Consider the following 21,904-nt stretch of genomic DNA (forward strand, 5'->3'; position numbering starts at 1 on the left):
TTCTTTAGAACCAATGAGGCCATTCTTCTGGCTCTTTATGAAGCTGTTCATTTAAATCGCAACTTTATCACAGTGTTAGCCCAGGTTGGTTACCTTAAAAACCCAATCCTTTTTATCCCTGAATTTCATATAAATTCATTCCACAGAAAGCATATTTGTCTGTGCCTGTTTAAAACCCTGTTTTGCCTTGGTGAGTGGTAGTGACAAGGAATTACATCAGTTGTATTTACTTCAAGCTAATCCCCAAATGTATATCTTTCCATCTGATGCTGAAGTGAGTCTAAAAACATGCAGAGTTAATGGTTTTGACCAGTTTATTGATTCTATTAATCCAAATGCCTTGAGATTACTTCATTTTGCTCACTGAAAATCCCTGGTAGTATCTGCCCATTTGGATTTTTATATCAGACTTCCTGTGTTTTAAACCATTCTGGAATTAAAACTGGAGATAAAATAGGCCAAGTCATTTATCTTATTATTGCATCAGTTTGCAGAAAAGAAAAGTAAAAAATATCCCATCCAGCATAAAGTTAGTTGTTAACAGATAAAAGGTCTACAGACATTGAAAGCAGGAAGTCTTAGAATACTGAGTGCCAGGTCACATGCCTAAGGGATATCCTCAGTATTTGGCACTGAGTGGACTAAAATAGAATGAGAACTCAAGTGCTGTCCATGAAAGCTGTCTTTAAAAATTGGTAAAGTGATTTTATCTTAAAGCCAGATTGTTTAAAAAATGTATGTAGGTTTCTTTTAAAGGAAAGTTGGTTTATGCTTTTTTCTCAAAGGGCAGATATGTATGGAATCCATTGATTGAGTTTTAACAATAAAGTAAGATCATGCTTAAAAAGTAGGGAGCTGGTTTAGGATCTGCTTAGGAGGACACATCAGTTTTCACAACTGATAACCTAAGAAACTTTTTCTACTATTTTCATTATGTTCCTTGTCTGCTCTCCAAATTCTATAATTGATTTTAAAAGAAGGGATAAGGAAGGTAAAGGGCCAGTAAAATTGTTGGGGAAGAGAAGGGAAATAAAAAGTAGTTGCCACTCAGCTTAATTTTCAGTAGCTGATGTGGCAGGGATGGCTCCAGAGGGTAAGAGATGGAAGAATTATCTGCTTTGGTCCCTACTGTGTGTCTTGACCCCTATATTTCTGCTTCCTACCCCACACACTCTTGTTTGTCTTGGAATAGAAAGGCTGCCATTTATATAGCTCTTTTTATAGCTTCTGGTATCTCCTTGGCTCATCTACATTTATTAGCCAACTATGTGATCAGTGTAACAGCTTCCAGATACGTGTGTTTTTAGGGTGATCTGCTGAGAAAAGTCCCTTCCCAGGTCTAAATAGGACTGCCAATGCCCTCTTTCTTATAGAATAATCCTGTTGATTTGTTTACCCATTTTTTACTTATATGGTTCTGCAGAAAAACTTATGTAACTTTGAAAGATATTACCTTTTTGTGTATATATGTTATATTTCATAATAAGGAAATAACAAACTGTGGAACTGTAACCATTAATATTCTTTGAAATCTGCTCTCTAAATACTTGTTAAATTGCACTTGGAAAGTTATCACTTATGTATATATGTTATATTTTACAATAAAAATATGATTAAAAGATTTAAAAAATCGCAAACACAATACAAAAATAAAACAGGGAATTCGGTATGCCCTCTAAAAACAAACAAACAAAAACTTATGTAATGGGAACCTATTGCTTAAAGAAAACTAGCCCACAGAGCTTCTTATTGGTGTAATCAGATACTCATGGGAACTAAATGTAGTGGCAGTCCCTCCTCAGTGAGCTTTCTGTCTAATTATAATACCAGGAATACGAGTAAGAATATTTAGTAAAGGATACTCAGGGAGAACTGGATTTTCTTATTTCTTCCTTCTGCATGCTCTTTCAGAGTCATCCAGAAATGGGCTTGGTGACGACCCCTGTCAGTCCTGCTCCAACAACCCCAGCCACACCACTTGGGACCACACCGCCCTCTTCTGAGGGTGAGCCACTACCTCCTTTGTGTTATTGATTAATATGAGTTTGGGTCTTTCAGGGTGAGCATAGTTGTCTTAACAAAGAACAAAGTTGTTCATTCTTTCAAATAAGAAATTTGTCTGAAGTACTGCCTTCAGAACTCCAGAAGCTCTGAAGAAAACTTTGTGGAAAAGATAGTCAAGTGCTTTTCTCTATAAGAAAGCTGCATAACTCCAGTTTGTTCTTCTCAGGGAATGGTTGTGGAATCCTGGAGTGCTAGATCTGAAAGGGATGTCAGAGCTCAGTAACCCTTGGCCTGCCAAGCACTCAGGGTACTTGTGAGGCTCAGATGAGATATTTTATGGAAAGTATCTCCTGGTGACTTGAAAGCACTGAATTGTAAAGTAATAATGTTATCTCATAGCACTGAAAGGTAAAGTAGTGATGTTATCTCATATCACCATTTTACAAATGAAGGAATTGAGGCCAGAGAAAGGAAGCAGTTTGCCTAAGGTTAGTGAGAGGTGAGACTAAGAACCTAGACATGAATCAGGGCAAGGACCATGTCTTACTTTGTTCACTGCTATATTCCCACCATAGTGCCTGGCATGGTAATTGCTTAGAATTGTTTGTTGCATAAATGAATGAGAAAATGAACATTGGATTTACTCACTACGTGTCTGCCAGCCACTCCCAGTTGGACATGACAGGCTTTGAGTTGTATTATAATTAGGAGTTTGATGATTATTTAAGACTCTTCCCTCTGAAAAATAATAAAAAACTTTTTCCCTTTATAAATTTTATGACTGGAACTTAAGGAAAAAGTAAGAAAAGAAATTGGAATTTTGCCCAATAAAGTTTATGTCACCTGCGATGGTTCTATTGTAAACTGAATGTGTTTGATGGAATACCGTAACCTAAAAATAATCTACATTAATACTTGATGTCGTACTACTTAATACTTAAATGCTGACCTCATTTTGGGTAAAGAAGTACAGGAGATCTAACTTTGATCCATTCTTTGTGCCTTCTTACTGTCTGTATGTGAAATGACCTTCTTTGTTCTGCTTTCTCTCTTTTTAAATTTTCATATAGCACATGTGGCAGTAGTGCCTCAAGGCAGTACAAGCAGTATTGGTACAGAAGCATGGCAGAGGTGCCATTGATACCTCGTCTATAGTACCAAATTGGATCTGTTTAGAATTGAAAGCCAAATTCCAAAATATCTTAATGAGAGGGAGTAAGTAGTGAGGATTGCATACTTGTCTCTGCTAATTCAGGTCACTGAATAATCCAATGGAAAGATTGTTCTTTCTCTTTAAGGAAGAAGCCTGCCTGGTTACCATGGATATTAAAACACACACACACACACACACACACACACAAGTTCCATGTGATGTTGGGGTTTGGATGCTTCAGAAAACTGCCTTTCAAACTGTTCATTGTGAACACTTCCACCTACACACTTGATTATGCAATGCCAGGATTTGTGCTTACTTACTTACAAACAGTGAGCTTTTATTTTTTCTAGTGGAAAGATAGAGTCAGCCTACTTTCAAATGGCTGTTTCCTTTGGCAAAGGCTGCTAGGAAGAATTTTGAAGCCAAAGATAAAGGAATTACTCTTCCTTAGGAAGACTTTAATTTGTGAGGGATATTATTATTTTTCTGCTCTATTTTATTCCTTTTCCCCTCTCCTAATTCATTTCCTTTCTGTAGGGGTCCTAGATATTGTAACCTTGTTTTTAATTTTTGATTTTTAATTATAGTGGTGCTCAATAGTCCAGTTATAGCTAAAGGTATGTCACTGGAGCCATTATTTTTAAAAGCCAGCAGTTTAGTTGTAACATTTGTTCTTAGCTCATATTTGACATTTGACAACTCAGCTTTGGCATGAGAAGATTTTCTGGTAAACTAAAAATACATATACTTCTATATTTCTACATGTTATATAAGACAGTTTTCCAGTTATTCCTGCATGTGAAAGGGAAAAAAGTCCCACTTACCAGTTAGATGCCTCTTTGGATTGGACAGTGGAATGATTATGGGCTCTGAACTTCAAAAGAGACTTGTGGTTTGAAATGACAGTTTTGGGTCATTAACCCATCACATGAATTAAGATCTTTAAGTATTTCAACATAAAAATATATTTGTCTTTTATTAGTTCTTGGGGGCTGAACTGTGGGAAAACAGCCAAAGGTTGGGCGTACTAATTTCTTCTCACAAGGCTTTTTGCTGTACTTGTTATGTATTATGTATTTATAATATGCATGTTTCCCATTGTTAATAAACAGTCTCTGCATACATCGTAATAACTCCAAATGGATCCATTATGATTATGAATACATATTATGAGTAATATCCCAAAGTCAGCTGAATCTTTTTGGGTAAAAATACAGCAGAAAGCTATAAGATTCTCTTATTGTCTGAACTATCATGAACCTTCTTTTGCTTATGTATTATGTCTTAGACAGTGTAAAAGCACATAACAAGATGTCTAAGTCTTATTTAAAGCTTTAGAATCTTGGAAGTCTACATTAAGTCTGTGTTCTTTTGTGGGTCATCCCTGGTCTGGTCCCTCATTGTTCATTGGGACCATGGACAGGGACGGGATGTGGGAATGGGGTTTCTCTTGGCTATCCGGTCAGTAATGTCCATTCATTTTCATTCTGGTTTTCCTTTTCAGGTTCCCTTTTAGGGGAAAGGTATAAAGGGGTAGAATTTGAGTGTAGCTCTGCCTTAAGTGTCCCCCCCCCCCCATCTTGGGTACTTCCATCTTAAAAGTTTGTTCTCAAATTGAGCAAGTTTTCCCCTTATTAGGAAAAAAATCTTCATTTATTTTAAGCAGAAGGCCTATTGAAGCAAGGCTCATTTATATTCAGTTCAGAACTTTCCTTAAGTGCAAATGGAAGTGCCTCTAAGAAGAACCCTGAACCCTTCTGGGTTACTAGGATCTAGAAGTGGCATCAGTATACCCTTCCTAGGATGTTAGGAGAAAGGGCTGTTCCTGGAGACTGACCCTCCTAGGTAGGAGAAAAGATGATTGGGCTTAATCTTGGTAGTAGGAAGGGCTCTAGAGGCCTAGGAGGAAGAGACAACAGTTTTATGATAGGTACTTAGTCCTTCCTCCATTGTGGAAAAAGCATATTTAGTGATTTTCTTGCCTGCTGGCAAATTGGCTATGTGGGTAGAGGTGTTAGATGGAATATGTTACAGGCTAAGTGTATTTCATCTGTTCTGTTCCAGTTATAAGTTCTGTGGAACTCCCACTGGATGCAGATGTACAGACCAGTAATCTACTGATAACCTTTTTAAAGTATAGCTCAATTGTCATGCAAGACACCAAAGGTAAGACATGCCACTTTGGGGGCTCAGCAAGCAGGAGGTGTGGCAGGCAGCTGCTTAGCTAGACTCAGAGAGCAGCATTAATACTTTGAAACTTTGACAAAATGAACCACTGGAGGCTCCTTTGTAGGGTGATGGTCCTGATTGCTGGGAAACAGTGATTTCTCACTGCCAGATGGCAATTAGGTGATGTTGGGAAAATCTGGAGCTGGAGGAGGGGAGTGCTCAAAAATAGAATAGGAAGAAGATTGGTCTCTACACAAAACTAGCAAGTCTTCTCAGCAAAGCTGGGTAAGTAGATGCAAACTCTTATGTGTGGGAAGTGGGGGGATTAGCATGCTTCAGGGAATTCCCTTTTGAGGACAAGAACTGAAAGCATCAGCTTGTGGTGAGAGTTAGAGGACTTATACAGAGTACGGTAGGAAGAGGCGAGATTCAGAGGGACTCTTTTCCTTAACACTTAAGATAGAAGTGTCAATACCTGTCCCAGAAATGCTGAGTGAGAATGGGGGAGGATTGGGTGTTGGACAGATTTGAGGTTTTTTTCTGCCAGATTTTGCATTCTTACTCTGCTTGTGATTTTTCTATGGTCTTTTAGTCGGTAATAGGGCAGTGGAATAGTTGGGCTAGGAAGGAGAAGGAATTGGGAGGAGATCTAGCAAATTCTATTTAGTTTATATCCCAGTTTTAAGATTCCTTGGAAATAAGAGTTTTGTTCCATCATGACACTGAGTTAGCGTTTTTCCTCCATTTTTTTTTTCAATGAAAAAAAATCCAATATACAGAGAAGTTGGGAGGATTATACAAAGATTGCCCATATACCCATTAACATTTTGCTGTATAATTCTTTATTTGTATTGCTCTTCTTATTTTGGTTAAATCATTTTAAAGATGCAGACATCACTCTGCTTTACACCTAAATACTTTTAGCATGTATCTCCTAAAATTAAAGACATATTACTCATTAAAGACTATAACATGTTAGCAGTGGTTAACTTAGTGAAAATCCTTTGCTGTTAGCTCCCCAGATCTAATCACTGTTAATTTGGTGTATATTCTTACTTTATAAGCCCCTTTGGAAGAAGAATCTTCGTATCCTATTTTAGGAGCTAGCTGTTCTCTCTGCTCAGTAGCTGAAGTTTGGATTCTTAAATTAAGGTCCATAGACAAGCTTCAGATTCCCAGATAACAAAAAAAACAAAAAAAACAAAAAAAAACCAGTTCTACTGTAGAGGCAGAATTGCTAAAATATCTTTATTTTTGCCACCTTACTCTCCACAAGGAGAGATTAATGCCTTGAGAGGTGATTTTAAAGTTCCCTTAGGGTTAAAGTGTACTTTAGAAGCCTCTGATTTGCCAGGTTTCTTCTGGTTATGAGGGGTCTCAGAAATTCCAGAATGGAACTGAAAGGCAAGAGCTGTAGTGTAGGTGTAGAACAGAATTTGGGGACTTTTGAGGAAAGAAGGAAACGTTGGGACACAGAAATAGGAAAGCTGAAAGATAAATATGGGAAATGAACAATTGTCAGAGTTGGTGGGCAGAGTCTAAGCCCTGTTATACTCAGACATACTGCATTAGTCCTTGGAGATATCTTCCTTGTATCCTTAGATTTTTCTTCTTTTAGGCCTTGTGAGCATGCTCTTTTGAGGAAGAGAGAGCTGTATACAAGAATGAGATAGATGCAAGTAGTCCATGTCACACACTGCTAACACAGAAAAGATCATTGGAAGTTGCAGAGATGTCTGAACTTTTGAGACTTGGAAGTGAGATCTGACAGGCAAGAATAATAAGACCTGAGTTTCCTGAGGCCATTGTTTCTCCTTTATGGGAATGGGTCACTTCTTCCTTTCTCTAGAAATACTGCAGCAACCACAGAGGAGGAGAAACTGCATAGATGTAACCCAGAAAATGAATTTTTAGCTTTGCTTGATGTAACACAGTGATTTGAGGCTCTTGGAACTCATTTTTGGCCTTAGGTGTTATATGTCTCTTTGTTGTGTTCACTTTGTCGTCCATAAAATGGATGGCAAAATGGAGGGCTGGTTAATTGCAGTATGGGTGATCTCAGACAGTGTCTCTGAACTCAGGCCAGGGCAGGTCCTTGCCAATAGGCAGCCTAAATGTGGCAAGGGGCAAGGTTGGGGGTGGCAAAGAGTTAATTTCAGAAATGGCTCCTGTGTGGCTTCATTGGCCCAGCTCTATTTCTGTCAGTTAAGCTCCTGACCTGATGTATGGCTTGGGTTAACAGGATCTCATTATGCTTTTAGGAGCAACTTTTTCTTGGCTTTGCTTTTTTTCCCTCCAGGATATGATCTTTTTCTTCATTACATATCCATTATTTGATACTTTTAATAGATATGTATAGTAAGTTATAAAGTTTATAAGTATAATAGATAGCATGAATTATAAAGTATACTAATAAAATGAACAAGTGCGAACCTGCCACCCAGCTTAAAAAAATAAAGCATTATTACTGCTTTGAAGCTGTCTGTGTGTCGCCTCCCCAATCACTCCACTCCTCTCCATTCTCCAGAATTTTGTGCTTATCATTTCCTTGATTTGCCTCTGCTTTTAAAGCTTTTCTTCTGGGATTCTTCTGACTTTGGTGTTGTCATCTTAAAGGAATTTCTGTTCAATCTTTAAAATAGATACTAGGCAAAAATTTTTAAAATGTTTATGTCTATCTATGCATAGACATAAAGTTGGTCTGAGTGGTATGATATATGATTAAACTTGGTTATTGTCTTTTTATGCTTTTCTGAATTAAAAAATGTTTATACTGAAATATATCTTATTCTGTCAGAATACCTTTTTCTATTTTTATTTTTTTTTAAATTGGAGTGATAGCTGTAGGCTTTTCTGTAGGAGTTGCTTTTCAGCTTTTGGGGAAAGGGAGGAGAGTGCCAGAGAAACTCTTGTGGCCAGGAGTAGGTAGAAGAATCTTATGAATCTAATTTTGCATAGGCAAGGGCTTCTTTTTGCTCTTCTGGCTGCCTACGAGCTCTAATTGAAGATATAGAGAATGTCAGATAGGGGTTATCATCATTACTCTTTTTGCACTGCTTATCTCCAACAAAAGGTGAATGTATTTCTGGACTACAACCCTCATCATGCCTTCTAATTGTCAGATTTTAGTTGGTAGATTCTGTCTTTCAGGAAGAAGCAGGTTAATGTCTGGGTGAGTACTACTACTGGCTAACTTTTACAGCACTGTAGTTTAATAGGCCCCTTTGATCTGGACTTCAGTTTGAGCCCTCTCAAGCTAATTTAAAACATCGTGAGCCATTTGTCCATTTTGAATATGCTGGCATGGCCCTCTTCTTACTTCTACTCCCACCCACTCGTCCACAAAGTCCCTGGAAAGTAAATATGCTTTGATAGTTCTGGTAATTGGCAGTGATGGAATAGATCTTTCTTGGTCATTTATGTGTGGGCTTAGAGCCTTCCTATTGAAGTTGCCTTCTTCCTTTTTAATAACTAGAATGTGAGTTCTGGAAGTTCAGGGATCTTTGTTTAGTTAAGTGCTTTATCTCTAATGCCTAGCACAGTGCCTGCCCCACAACAGTCGCTAAGTAAATATTTCTCGAGTGACTAACTTTGGCAGAAAGGAAGAAGAATGTTCAAGAGTTCACAGCTTGTCCAGTTCATAAATAATGTGTACAGTGCAGGAAGAAGCATGGGCTGGACCCTGTTCTCCAGGTAGAAGTCCTGGTTTCTGTCTGATTCCATTGCCAATTTGCTATGAACAGTCATGCAACCTTTCTGGACCTTGTGGTAGGTGGGTACAGAAAGGTGGTGCTTTTAGCTGGTGGATAGGGAGGGATGGGAAGAGGAGTGGACCTGTCTATTCAGAAGCAGAGGACTGGTCTGGAAGTGATTTGTGCTATGACAAAAGGAACCATTATAAGAATTAGACGGTTCTCAGGAAGGTGGTCAGGTGTTGATCAGACTACTAGGATACTTAAGGAAAAAAAAAAAACTTCTGGAGAATTCTTTTGCCTAGAAAAGGTATAAGAATTACTCTAGCAGTATTTTAAGTTTTATTCATGTATTTGGTGGGGAGAGAAAGTGAGAATATTCTTTTTTTATGATGTGCATCTGTATTCTCTATAGAAACATGGTCTGGATCATTTACAGAGAAGGGTTTCTTTTTTCTTTACAGATGAGCACCGGCTTCACAGTGGTAAACTCTGTCTGATTATCCTTACATGTATTGCAGAGGTAGGTCTCACCAGCCTCCTGGTCTCTTACAAAGTACAATCTTTTCCTACCTTTTTCCCCTAGTTCCTGTCTCCTAACTTTTAGGGTCCTTTCAGGGTCCTAAAGCTTGTCTCCTCCCACTAGAATGTAAGCTCCGACAGTGCCTCCTTCACCACTTTATTCTCAGTGCCTGTCACATAGTAGAAGCTCAATTAGTATTTGCTGGATGAATTAGTCATGAATTGTGATAAGATAGCTGCTATAATTGAAAACTGGAAGATTCTGGCTCTTCCAGGTTTAAATAAGAGATTTACACTTCTTTAGGAAAAAAAATCTTGCCTCTTTGAAACTTCAGAGTTTTTCATGTTGGATCTTTTGCAATTAGCAGACCAAAAAAAAAAAAAAAAAAGGAGCTCAGGTTTCCTGTGGGGGAGTGGAGAGAAAAGCCAAACAGAGGAATCAGAAACTCAGTTTAGTTGCGCTGGTTGTATTTTGGTGAAGAACAAGACCCTGAGGGAAAAAAGAAGAGGTGCTTTGACTTTGTAGGGAGGTACCTTTGAGTGGCTAAATAGGCTTGAACTCACTCTGGATCTTGTTGCCACACAGGCATAGCAGAACTTCAACCTCTCCCTTCATCATTCCTTACTCTGTTCTTCTCTCTCTTAAGAAAAATGGTAAAGATGATGATCCATGTGGAGTGGAGATCTCTCTCAGTTTTTCCCTTCTTGTATTTTTTGTGAAAAGTGAACCTACTTTTCACAAGGTAGGGATAACTGGTTATGGAAGAGCTGCTTATTAGCAGTGGCCTGGTGTAATTGCTTTAGAAAAATCTTTGTAAGAAAATCTTTAAAGGAGTTTTTTGCAGATTTTGAGAGGCGGGGCAAGATGGCGGACTGGTGAGCTGTATGTTTTAGTTACTCCTCCAGGAAAGTAGGTAGAAAGCCAGGAACTGCATGGACTGGACACCACAGAGCAATCTGACTTTGGGCATACTTCATACAACACTCATGAAAACGTGGAACTGCTGAGATCAGTGAAATCTAAGTTTTTGCGGCCAGCGGACCCGCGCCCCTCCCTGCCAGGCTCAGTCCCGTGGGAGGAGGGGCTGTCAGCTCCGGGAAGGAGAAGGGAGAACTGCAGTGGCAGCCCTTATCGGAAACTCAATCTACTGATCCAGACTCCAACCATAGATAGACTGAGACCAGACACCAGAGAATCTGAGAGCAGCCAGCCCAGCAGAGAGGAGAGAGATATAGAAAAAAACAGCACGAAAAACTCCAAAATAAAAGCGGAGGATTTTTGGAGTTCTGGTGAACATAGAAAGGGGAAGGGCAGAGCTCAGGCCCTCAGGCTCATATGCAAATCCCGAAGAAAAGCTGATCTCTCTGCCCTGTGGACCTTTCCTTAATGGCCCTAATTGCTTTGTCTCTTAGCATTTCGATAACCCATTAGATCTGTGAGGAGGGCCCTTTTTTTTTTCTTCTTTTTTTTTTCTTTTAATCCTTTTTTCTTTTTCTAAAACAATTACTCTAAGAAGCCCAATACAGAAAGCTTCAAAGACTTGCAATTTGGGCAGGTCAAGACAAGAGCAGAACTAAGAGAGCTCTGAGATGAAAGGCAATAATCCAGTGGCTGAGAAATTTCACTAAACACCACAACTTCCCAAGAAAAGGGGGGTATCTGCTCACAGCCATCATCCTGGTGGACAGGAAACACTCCTGCCCATCACCAGCCCCATAGCCCAGAGCTGCCCCACACAACCCAGTGTGACGGAAGTGCTTCAAATAACAGGCACACTCCACAAAACTGGGCGTGGACATTAGCCTTCCCTGCAACCTCAGCTGATTGTCCCAGAGCTGGGAAGGTGGAGCAGTGTGAATTAACAAAGCCCCATTCAGCCATCATTTCAGCAGACTGGGAGCCTCCCTACACAGCCCAGCAGCCCAGAACCGCCCTGGGGGGACGGCACTCACCTGTGACATAGCACAGACATCCCTCAACAGAGGACCAGGGGGTGCACGGCCTGGAAGAGGGACCCACTCGCAAGTCTCAGGAGCCATACGCCAATACCAAGGACTTGTGGGTCAGTGGCAGAGACAAACTGTGGCAGGACTGAACTGAAGGATTAGACTATTGCAGCAGCTTTAAAATTCCAGGATCACCAGGGAGATTTGGTTGTTAGAGCCACCCCCCCTCCCTGACTGCCCAGAAACACGCCCCATATACAGGGCGGGCAACGCCAACTACACACGCAAGCTTGGTACACCAATTGGACCCCACAAGACTCACTCCCCCACGCACCACAAAGGCACAGCACGGGAGAACTGGCTTGTGGAGAACAGGTGGCTCGTGGACGCCACCTGCTGGTTAGTTAGAGAAAGTATACTCCACGAAGCTGTAGATCTGATAAATTAGAGATAAGGACTTCAATTGGTCTACACATCCTAAAAGAACTCTATCAAGTTCAGCAAATGCCAAGAGGCCAAAGACAGCAGAAAATTATAAAGCATATGAAAAAACCAGACGATATGGATAACCCAAGCCCAAGCACCCAAATCAAAAGATCAGAAGAGACACAGCACCTAGAGCAGCTACTCAAAGAACTAAAAATGAACAATGAGACCATAGTACAGAATACAAAGGATATCAAGAAGACCCTAGAAGAGCATAAAGAAGACATTGCAAGACTAAATAAAAAAATAGATGATCTAATGGAAATTAGAGAAACTGTTGACCAAATTAAAAAGATTCTGGACACTCATAGTACAAGACTAGAGGAAGTTGAACAACGAATCAGTGACCTGGAAGATGACAGAATGGAAAATGAAAGCAGAAAGCACAAAAGAAAGAATGGGGAAAAAAATTGAAAAAATCGAAATGGACCTCAGGGATATGATAGATAATATAAAACGTCCGAATATAAGACTCATTGGTGTTCCAGAAGGGGAAGAAGAGGGTAAAGGTCTAGGAAGAGTATTCAAAGAAATTGTTGGGGAAAACTTCCCAAATCTTCTAAACAACATAAATACACAAATCATAAGTGCCCAGCGAACTCCAAATAGAATAAATCCAAATAAACCCACTCCGAGACATATTGTGATCACACTGTCAAACACGGAAGAGAAGGAGCAAGTTCTGAAAGCAGCAAGAGAAAAGCAATTCACCACATACAAAGGAAACAGCATAAGACTAAGTAGTGACTACTCAGCAGCCACCATGGAGGCGAGAAGGCAGTGGCACGATATATTTAAAATTCTGAGTGAGAAAAATTTCCAGCCAAGAATACTTTATCCAGCAAAGCTCTCCTTCAAATTTGAGGGACAGCTTAAATTTTTCACAGACAAACAAATGCTCAGAGAATTTGCTAACAAGAGACCTGCCCTACTGGAGATACTCAAGGGAGCCCTACAGACAGAGAAACAAAGAAAGGACAGAGAGACTTGGAGAAAGGTTCAGTACTAAAGAGATTCGGTATGGGTACAATAAAGGATATTAATAGAGAGAGGGGAAAAATATATATGACAAACATAAACCAAAGGATAAGATGGCTGATTGAAGAAATGCTTTCACGGTTATAACGTTGAATGTAAATGGATTAAACTCCCCAATTAAAAGATATAGATTTGCAGAATGGATCAAAAAAATGAACTATCAGTATGTTGCATACAAGAGACTCATCTTAGACACAGGGACACAAAGAAATTGAAAGTAAAAGGATGGAAAAAAATATTTCATGCAAGCTACAGCCAAAAGAAAGCAGGTGTAGCAATATTAATCTCAGATAAAATAGACTTCAAATGCAGGGATGTTTTGAGAGACAAAGAAGGCCACTACATACTAATAAAAGGGGCAATTCAACAAGAAGAAATAACAATCCTAAATGTCTATGCACCCAATCAAGGTGCCACCAAATACATGAGAGAAACACTGGCAAAACTAAAGGAAGCAAGTGATGTTTCCACAATAATTGTGGGAGACTTCAACACATCACTCTCTCCTATAGATAGATCAACCAGACAGAGGACCAATAAGGAAATTGAAAACCTAAACAATCTGATAAATGAATTAGATTTAACAGACATATACAGAACATTACATCCCAAATCATCAGGATACACATACTTTTCTAGTGCTCACGGAACTTTCTCCAGAATAGATCATATGCTGGGACATAAAACAAGCCTCAATAAATTTAAAAAGATTGAAATTATTCAAAGCACATTCTCTGACCACAATGGAATACAATTAGAAGTCAATAACCATCAGAGACTTAGAAAATTCACAAATACCTGGAGGTTAAACAACACACTGCTAAACAATCAGTGGGTTAAAGAAGAAATAGCAAGAGAAATTGCTAAATATGTAGAGACAAATGAAAATGAGAACACAACATACCAAAACCTATGGGATGCAGCAAAAGCAGTGCTGAGGGGGAAATTTATAGCACTAAATGCATATATTAAAAAGGAAGAAAGAGCCAAAATCAAAGAACTAATGGATCAACTGAAGAAGCTAGAAAATGAACAGCAAACTAATCCTAAATCAAGTACAAGAAAAGAAATAACAAGGATTAAAGCAGAAATAAATGACATAGAGAATAAAAAAACAATAGAGAGGATAACTATCACCAAAAGTTGGTTCTTTGAGAAGATCAACAAGATTGACAAGCCCCTAGCTAGACTGACAAAATCAAAAAGAGAGAAGACCCATATAAACAAAATAATGAATGAAAAAGGTGACATAACTGCAGATCCTGAAGAAATTAAAAAAATTATAAGAGGATACTATGAACAACTGTATGGCAACAAACTGGATAATGTAGAGGAAATGGACAATTTCCTGGAAACATATGAACAACCTAGACTGACCAGAGAAGAAACAGAAGACCTCAATCAACCCATCACAAGCAAAGAGATCCAATCAGTCATCAAAAATCTTCCCACAAATAATTGCCCAGGGCCAGATGGCTTCACAGGGAAATTCTACCAAACTTTCCAGAAAGAACTGACACCAATCTTACTCAAACTCTTTCAAAACATTGAAGAAAATGGAACACTACCTGACTCATTTTATGAAGCTAACATCAATCTAATACCAAAACCAGGCAAAGATGCTACAAAAAAGGAAAACTACCGGCCAATCTCCCTAATGAATATAGATGCAAAAATCCTCAACAAAATACTTGCAAATCGAATCCAAAGACACATTAAAAAAATCATACACCATGACCAAGTGGGGTTCATTCCAGGCATGCAAGGATGGTTCAACATAAGAAAATCAATCAATGTATTACAACACATTAAAAATTCGAAAGGGAAAAATCAAATGATCATCTCAATAGATGCTGAAAAAGCCTTTGACAAAATCCAACATCCGTTTTTCATAAAAACACTTCAAAAGGTAGGAATTGAAGGAAATTTCCTCAATATGATAAAGAGCATATATGAAAAACCCACAGCCAGCATAGTACTCAATGGTGAGAGACTGAAATCCTTCCCTCTAAGATCAGGAACAAGACAAGGATGCCCGCTGTCACCACTGTTATTCAACATTGTGCTGGAAGTGCTAGCCAGGGCAGTCCGGCAAGACAAAGAAATAAAAGGCATCCAAATTGGAAAAGAAGAAGTAAAACTGTCATTGTTTGCAGATGATATGATCTTATATCTAGAAAACCCTGAGAAATCGACAATACAGCTACTAGAGCTAATAAACAAATTTAGCAAAGTAGCGGGATACAAGATTAATGCACATAAGTCAGTAATGTTTCTCTATGCTAGAAATGAACAAACTGAAGAGACACTCAAGAAAAAGATATTGTTTTCAATAGCAACTAAAAAAATCAAGTACCTAGGAATAAACTTAACCAAAGATGTAAAAGACCTATACAAAGAAAACTATGTAACTCTACTAAAAGAAATAGAAGTGGACCTTAAAAGATGGAAAAATATTCCATGTTCATGGATAGGAAGGCTAAATGTCATTAAGATTTCAATTCTACCCAAACTCATCTACAGATTCAATGCAATCCCAATTAAAATTCCAACAACCTACTTTGCAGACTTGGAAAAGCTAGTTATCAAATTAATTTGGAAAGGGAAGATGCCTCGAATTGCTAAAGACACTCTAAAAAAGAAAAACGAAGTGGGAGGACTTACACTCCCTGACTTTGAAGCTTATTGTAAAGCCACAGTTGTCAAAACAGCATGGTACTGGCACAAAGATAGACATATAGATCAATGGAATCGAATTGAGAATTCGGAGATAGACCCTCAGATCTATGGCCGACTGATCTTTGATAAGGCCCCCAAAGTCACTGAACTGAGTCATAATGGTCTTTTCAACAAATGGGGCTGGGAGAGTTGGATATCCATATCCAAAAGAATGAAAGAGGACCCCTACCTCACACCCTACACAAAAATTAACTCAAAATGGACGAAAGATCTCAATGTAAAAGAAAGTACCATAAAACTCCTAGAAGATAATGTAGGGAAACATCTTCAAGACCTTGTATTAGGCGGCCACTTCCTAGACTTTACACCCAAAGCACAAGCAACAAAAGAAAAAATAGATAAATGGGAACTCCTCAAGCTTAGAAGTTTCTGCACCTCAAAGGAATTTCTCAAAAAGGTAAAGAGGCAGGCAGCACAATGGGAAAAAATTTTTGGAAACCATGTATCTGACAAAAGACTGGTATCTTGCATATATAAAGAAATCCTACAACTCAATGACAGTAGTACAGTCGGCCCAATTATAAAATGGGCAAAAGATATGAAAAGACAGTTCTCTGAAGAGGAAATACAAATGGCCAAGAAACACATGAAAAAATGTTCAGCTTCACTAGCTGTTAGAGAGATGCAAATTAAGACCACAATGAGATACCATCTAACACCTATTAGAGTGGCTGCCATTAAACAAACAGGAAACTACAAATGCTGGAGGGGATGTGGAGAAATTGGAACTCTTATTCACTGTTGGTGGGACTGTATAATGGTTCAGCCACTCTGGAAGTCAGTCTGGCAGTTCCTTAGAAAACTAGAAATAGAGTTACCATTTGATCCAGCAATTGCACTTCTTGGTATATACCCGGAAGATCGGAAAGCAGTGACACGAACAGATATCTGTACGCCAATGTTCATAGCAGCATTGTTCACAATTGCCAAGAGATGGAAACAACCCAAATGTCCTTCAACAGATGAGTGGATAAATAAAATGTGGTATATACACACGATGGAATACTATACGGCAGTAAGAAGGAACGACCTTGTGAAACATATGACAACATGGATGAACCTTGAAGACATAATGCTGAGTGAAATAAGCCAGGCATGGAAAGAGAAATATTATATGCTACCACTAATGTGAACTTTGAAAAATGTAAAACGAATGGTTTATAATGTCGAATGTAGGGGAACTAGCAATAGAGAGCAATTAAGGAAGGGAGAACAGTAATCCAAGAAGAACAGATATGCTATTTAACGTTCTGGGGATGCCCAGGAATGACTATGGTCTGTTAATTTCTGATGGATATAGTAGGAGCAAGTTCACAGAAATGTTGGTATATTACATAACTTTCTTGGGGTAAAGTAGGAACAGTTTGGAAGTAAAGCAGTTATCTTAGGTTAGTTGTCTTTTTCTTACTCCCTTGTTATGGTCTCTTTGAAATGTTCTTTTATTGTATGTTTTTCTTCCTTTTTTTTTTTTTTAATTTTTTTTTTTCCATAGAGTTGATTTAAAAAGGAAAAAAAGGTTAAAAAAAAAAAAAGGAAAAAACAAAGAAAAAAATATGTAGTGCCCCCTTGAGGAGCCTGTGGAGAATGCAGGGGTATTGGCCTACCCCTCCTCAATGGTTGCTAACATGACCACAGACATAGGGAAGTGGTGGTTTGATGGGTTGAGCCCTCTACCGTAGGTTTTACCCTTGGGAAGACGGTTGCTGCAAAGGAGAGGCTAGGCCTCCCTATAATTGTGCCTAAGAGCCTCCTCCTGAATGCCTGTTTGTTGGTCAGATGTGGCCCTTTCTCTCTAGCTAAGCCAACTTGAAAGGTGAAATCACTGCCCTCCCCCCTACGTGGGATCAGACACCCAGGGGAGTGAATCTCCCTGGCAACATGGAATATGACTCCCGGGGAGGAATGTAGACCTGGCATCGTGAGACGGAGAACATCTTCTTGACCAAAAGGGGGATGTGAAAAGAAATGAAATAAGCTTCAGTGGCAGAGAGATTCCAAAAGGAGCCGAAAGGTCACTCTGGTGGGCACTCTTACGCACAATTTAGACAACCCTCTTTAGGTTCTAAAGAATCGGGGTAGCTGGTGGATACCTGAAACTATCAAACTACAACCCAGAACCCATGAATCTCGAAGACAATTGTATAAAAATGTAGCTTATGAGGGGTGACAATGGGATCGGGAAAACCGTAAGGACCACACTCCACTTTGTCTAGTTTATGGATGGATGAGTAGAAAAATAGGGGAAGGAAACAAACAAACAAACAGACAAAGGTACCCAGTGTTCTTTTTTACTTCAATTGCTCTTTTTCACTTTAATTATTATTTTTATTATTTTTGTGTGTGTGCTAATGAAGGTGTCAGGGATTGATTTAGGAGATGAATGTACAACTATGTAATGGTACTGTGAACAGTCGAATGTACGATTTGTTTTGTATGACTGCATGGTATGTGAATATATCTCAATAAAATGAAGATAAAAAAAAAGAGAATTATACCTCATACTAAATTAGAAAAAAAAAAATTTTAACAGTTCCTAGTAATTGGAATCTGTAGGCATGTCAGATTTTCAGAAATGATGTTGTGAAAGGGCCAAGAGATGAATAAAAACCTATCCATGGTGGATTTTTTTATTTTCTATCAGTCTTCAACAAAACCAGGGATAACTAGAGATAGAGTCTTGCCTGCTGCCACACTGCCTGTAGCAGTTCTCTCCTGCTGTGTGAGCCCATTCCCGGCAGAGCACAGACCTTTCTTCTCATTTGTAGAGCCTCATGTGGAGCCTGCACATGTATCCTGCAGCCCCTTTGAAAACCTTCAAGCTGTCACAGACAGAGCTGGCACCTTGGGCAGATGGGAAGGAAGAGAGAATAGGAAAACATATTCCTCTCAGCATTTGCCTCAAGTCCCTGTGTTTTAATTTTAATTATTTGTAATTTACTTTGTGAGTTTTGGCCAGTTAAAGAGACACTGGGAAATTATACCCAAGTAAAATCTCATGACTTAAGTAAGGTTTGACATACTCTAGGCTTATCCCATTAGCTTTCTAATTTATCCTTGAAAGTAGTCCTTAAAGCCCAAGGATTTGTAGGAAATGTAGTAGATTGCAAACTTTCTTTTTTTTTTTTTCCTTTTTATTGTGGTAATATATGTAACACAAAATTCCCATTTTAACCATTTTGAAGCGTACGCTTCAATGGTATTAATTACCTTCAGTGTTGTATTACCATCATCACCATCCTTTACCAAGATTTTTCATGATCTTGTATAGAAACTGCAACTATTAAACAGTAACTGCCCTTTTCCCCTCCTCCTGCTGCTGGTAACCTCTAATCTACTTCTGTCTCTATGAATTTGCGTAGCCTAGATAATTCATATAAGTGGAATCACACAATATTTATCCCTTTTTTTGTCTGGCTTATTTTACTCAGCATAATGATTTAAGTGTTTATCCATGTTGTAGCATGTATCAGTACTTCATTCTTTTTATTGATGAATAATCTTTCATTGTATGTATAGACCACATTTTGTTTATCCATTTATCTGTTGATGGACACTGGGCTATTTCCACCTTTTGGCTATTGTGCTGCTATGAACAGTGGCATATAAGTATCTGTTTGAGTCCCTGCTTTCAGTTCTTTTCGGTATATGCTTTGAAGTGGGATTACTGAGTTATGTGGTACTATGTGTTTAAATTTTTTGAGAAACCACCTGTTTTCCACAGTGATTTGTACTGTTTTACATTTATACCAACAATGCAAGGGTTCCAGTTCCCACAAACACCCCCATTTTTAAAATTAATAGCCATTCTAGTGGGTGTGAAGTAATGTCTCATGGTTTTGATTTGTACTTCTCTAATGGCTAGTGATATTGAACATCATTTCATATGCTTGTTGGCCATTTATAGATCTTCTTTGGGGAAATGTCTATTCAAGTTCTTTGCCCTTTTTTTTTTTTTTTTTTTTTTTTGAGCCAATGCTTGTATCTTTTTTTCTTGCAATTTTATCGAGATATAGTCATATACCGTACAGTCATCCAAAGCGTACAGTCAGTTGTTCACAGTATCACCATATAGTTGTGCTTTCATCACCACAATAAATTTTTGAACATTTTCTTTACTCTCCCAAAAATAAAAAGAATAAAAATAAAAGTAAAAAAGAACACCCTAAACAACCCATTCCCCCATTTCCTCCCATTATTCATTTACTTTTCTGTCCCCATTTTTCTACTCATCTGTCCATACACTGGATAAAGGGAGTGTGAGCCATAAGGTTTTCACAATCACATGGCCACACCATATTAGCTATAATGTACACACTCGCCTTTAAGAATCAAGGCTACTGGGTTACAGTTGAACAGTTTTGGGTTTTTCCTTCTAGCTATTCCAATACACTAAAAAGTAAAAAGGGATAGCTGTATAATGCATAAGAATAACCTCCAGAATGACCTCTCGACTCTATTTGAGATATCCTAGCCACTGAGACTTTATTTTGTCTCATTTCTCTTCCCCTTTTTGGTCCAAGAAGGCTTTCTCAATCCTACGATGCCAGGGCCAACTCATCCCCATGAGTCATGTCCCACGCTGCCAGGGGAGATTTACACCCTTGGGAATCATGTCCCACATAGGGGGGAGTTTGACCGTTTTTTAATTGAGTTGCTTGTCTTTTTGTTGTTGAGTTGTGGCAGTTATATATATATTCTGGATATTTAAACCCTTATCACATGTGATTTCCAAATGTTGTCTCCAATTTTATAGTTTGTTTTTTCAGTTTCTTGATAATGTTCTTTACACAAAAGTTTTTAATTTTGATTAAGTACACTATACCTAATTTTTCTTTTGTTTTTTGTGCTTTTGGTGATATATCTAAGAAATCATTGCTAAAATCAAGGTAATGACCCAAGGATGAATCTGGACCCGAAATCATGGGATTGAGAACATCTTCTTGACCAAGAGGGGGGGATGCAAAATGAAACAAAATAAAGTTTCAGTGGCTGAGAGATTCCAAATGGAGTCAAGAGGTCACTCTGGTGGGCATTCTTATGTGCTATATAGATAACCCTTTTTAGGTTTTAATGCATTGGAATAGCTAGAAGTAAATATCTGAAACTATCAAACTGCAATCCAGTAGCCTTGACTCTTGAAGACGATTGTATAGCAATATAGCTTACAAGGGGTGACAGTGTGATTGTGAAAACTTTGTGGATTGCACTCCCTTTATCCAGTGTATGGATGGATGAGTAGAAAAATGGGGACAAAAACTAAATGAAAAACAGGGTGGGAAATGGGGGATGATTTGGGTGTTCTTTTTTACTTTTAATTTTTATTCTTATTTTTACTTTTTCTGGTATAAGGAAAATGTTCAAAAATAGATTGGGGTAATGAATGCGCAACAATATGATGGTACTGTGAACAGTTGATTGTACACCACGGATGATTGTATGATATGTGAATATATCTCAATAAAACTGAATTTAAAAAAAATCAAGGTCATGAAGATTTTCCCCCATGTTTTCTTCTAAGACTTTTATGGCTTAGCTCTTATGTTTAGGTACAAACTAAGTTTATTAAATGAAGCTCTCACTACATACTTTTTCTCTATGTTTTTATCATTAGGATCAGTATGCCAATGCATTTTTGCATGACGACAACATGAATTTTCGAGTAAACTTACATAGAATGGTAGGTGTGGCTTTTGCTTCTTGTTTTTCCTTAGAGGAGGTTGTGTATATGTGTTGGCTGGGATGAGGGAGAATGAATTTGATCCTGCTAGAACAAATGTGTATGGAAAGTTGTACCAAGAAGCTCTTGTTTGACTTTGCTTTTCAACATACCCATGCCTGTTGTTTGAAATTTTTTGTGTGTCATGGAGCTGCTTCTTACTTAGGAGAGGATGGAAAGATTCACAATGAATACCCATGGCAGTAATATCAGAATACTGTAACATAGATTTAAAAAAGGACATGGCCCTAAGCCTTTTTTCCTCAAAATGGGATATGATCTTTGATTGGCTAAATTACATACTATTTCAACTTATCCTTCTGAGAGCTGGGGGAAATAGAATATGGAGGATCAGGGAGTTGCCTAAAATTTAGAGGTATGTTTAAAACTGTCACATTAAAGTTTAGGTTTGAAAGCTACTTTTGTTTTTTGCTA

At 38.4% G+C, this 21,904-nt stretch overlaps 1 protein-coding gene across 3 annotated transcripts in view; it reads left to right on the forward strand.

The window, feature by feature from the left end:
• ARMH3 (armadillo like helical domain containing 3) overlaps nucleotides 1–21,904 on the forward strand; it is a 315,522-nt gene that overhangs the window by 68,167 nt on the left and 225,451 nt on the right. For all 3 annotated transcript variants that reach the window (XM_037804193.1, XM_037804194.1, XM_037804195.1), the window contains exons 13-17: nucleotides 9–84; nucleotides 1,912–2,005; nucleotides 5,225–5,326; nucleotides 9,486–9,544; nucleotides 21,365–21,430. In XM_037804193.1, coding sequence (XP_037660121.1) covers nucleotides 9–84; nucleotides 1,912–2,005; nucleotides 5,225–5,326; nucleotides 9,486–9,544; nucleotides 21,365–21,430 — 397 coding nt within the window. The remainder of the gene's footprint in view (nucleotides 1–8; nucleotides 85–1,911; nucleotides 2,006–5,224; nucleotides 5,327–9,485; nucleotides 9,545–21,364; nucleotides 21,431–21,904) is intronic.

The sequence above is a fragment of the Choloepus didactylus genome, chromosome 15, assembly GCF_015220235.1.
Source record: "Choloepus didactylus isolate mChoDid1 chromosome 15, mChoDid1.pri, whole genome shotgun sequence".
Lineage (NCBI taxonomy): Eukaryota > Metazoa > Chordata > Mammalia > Pilosa > Megalonychidae > Choloepus > Choloepus didactylus.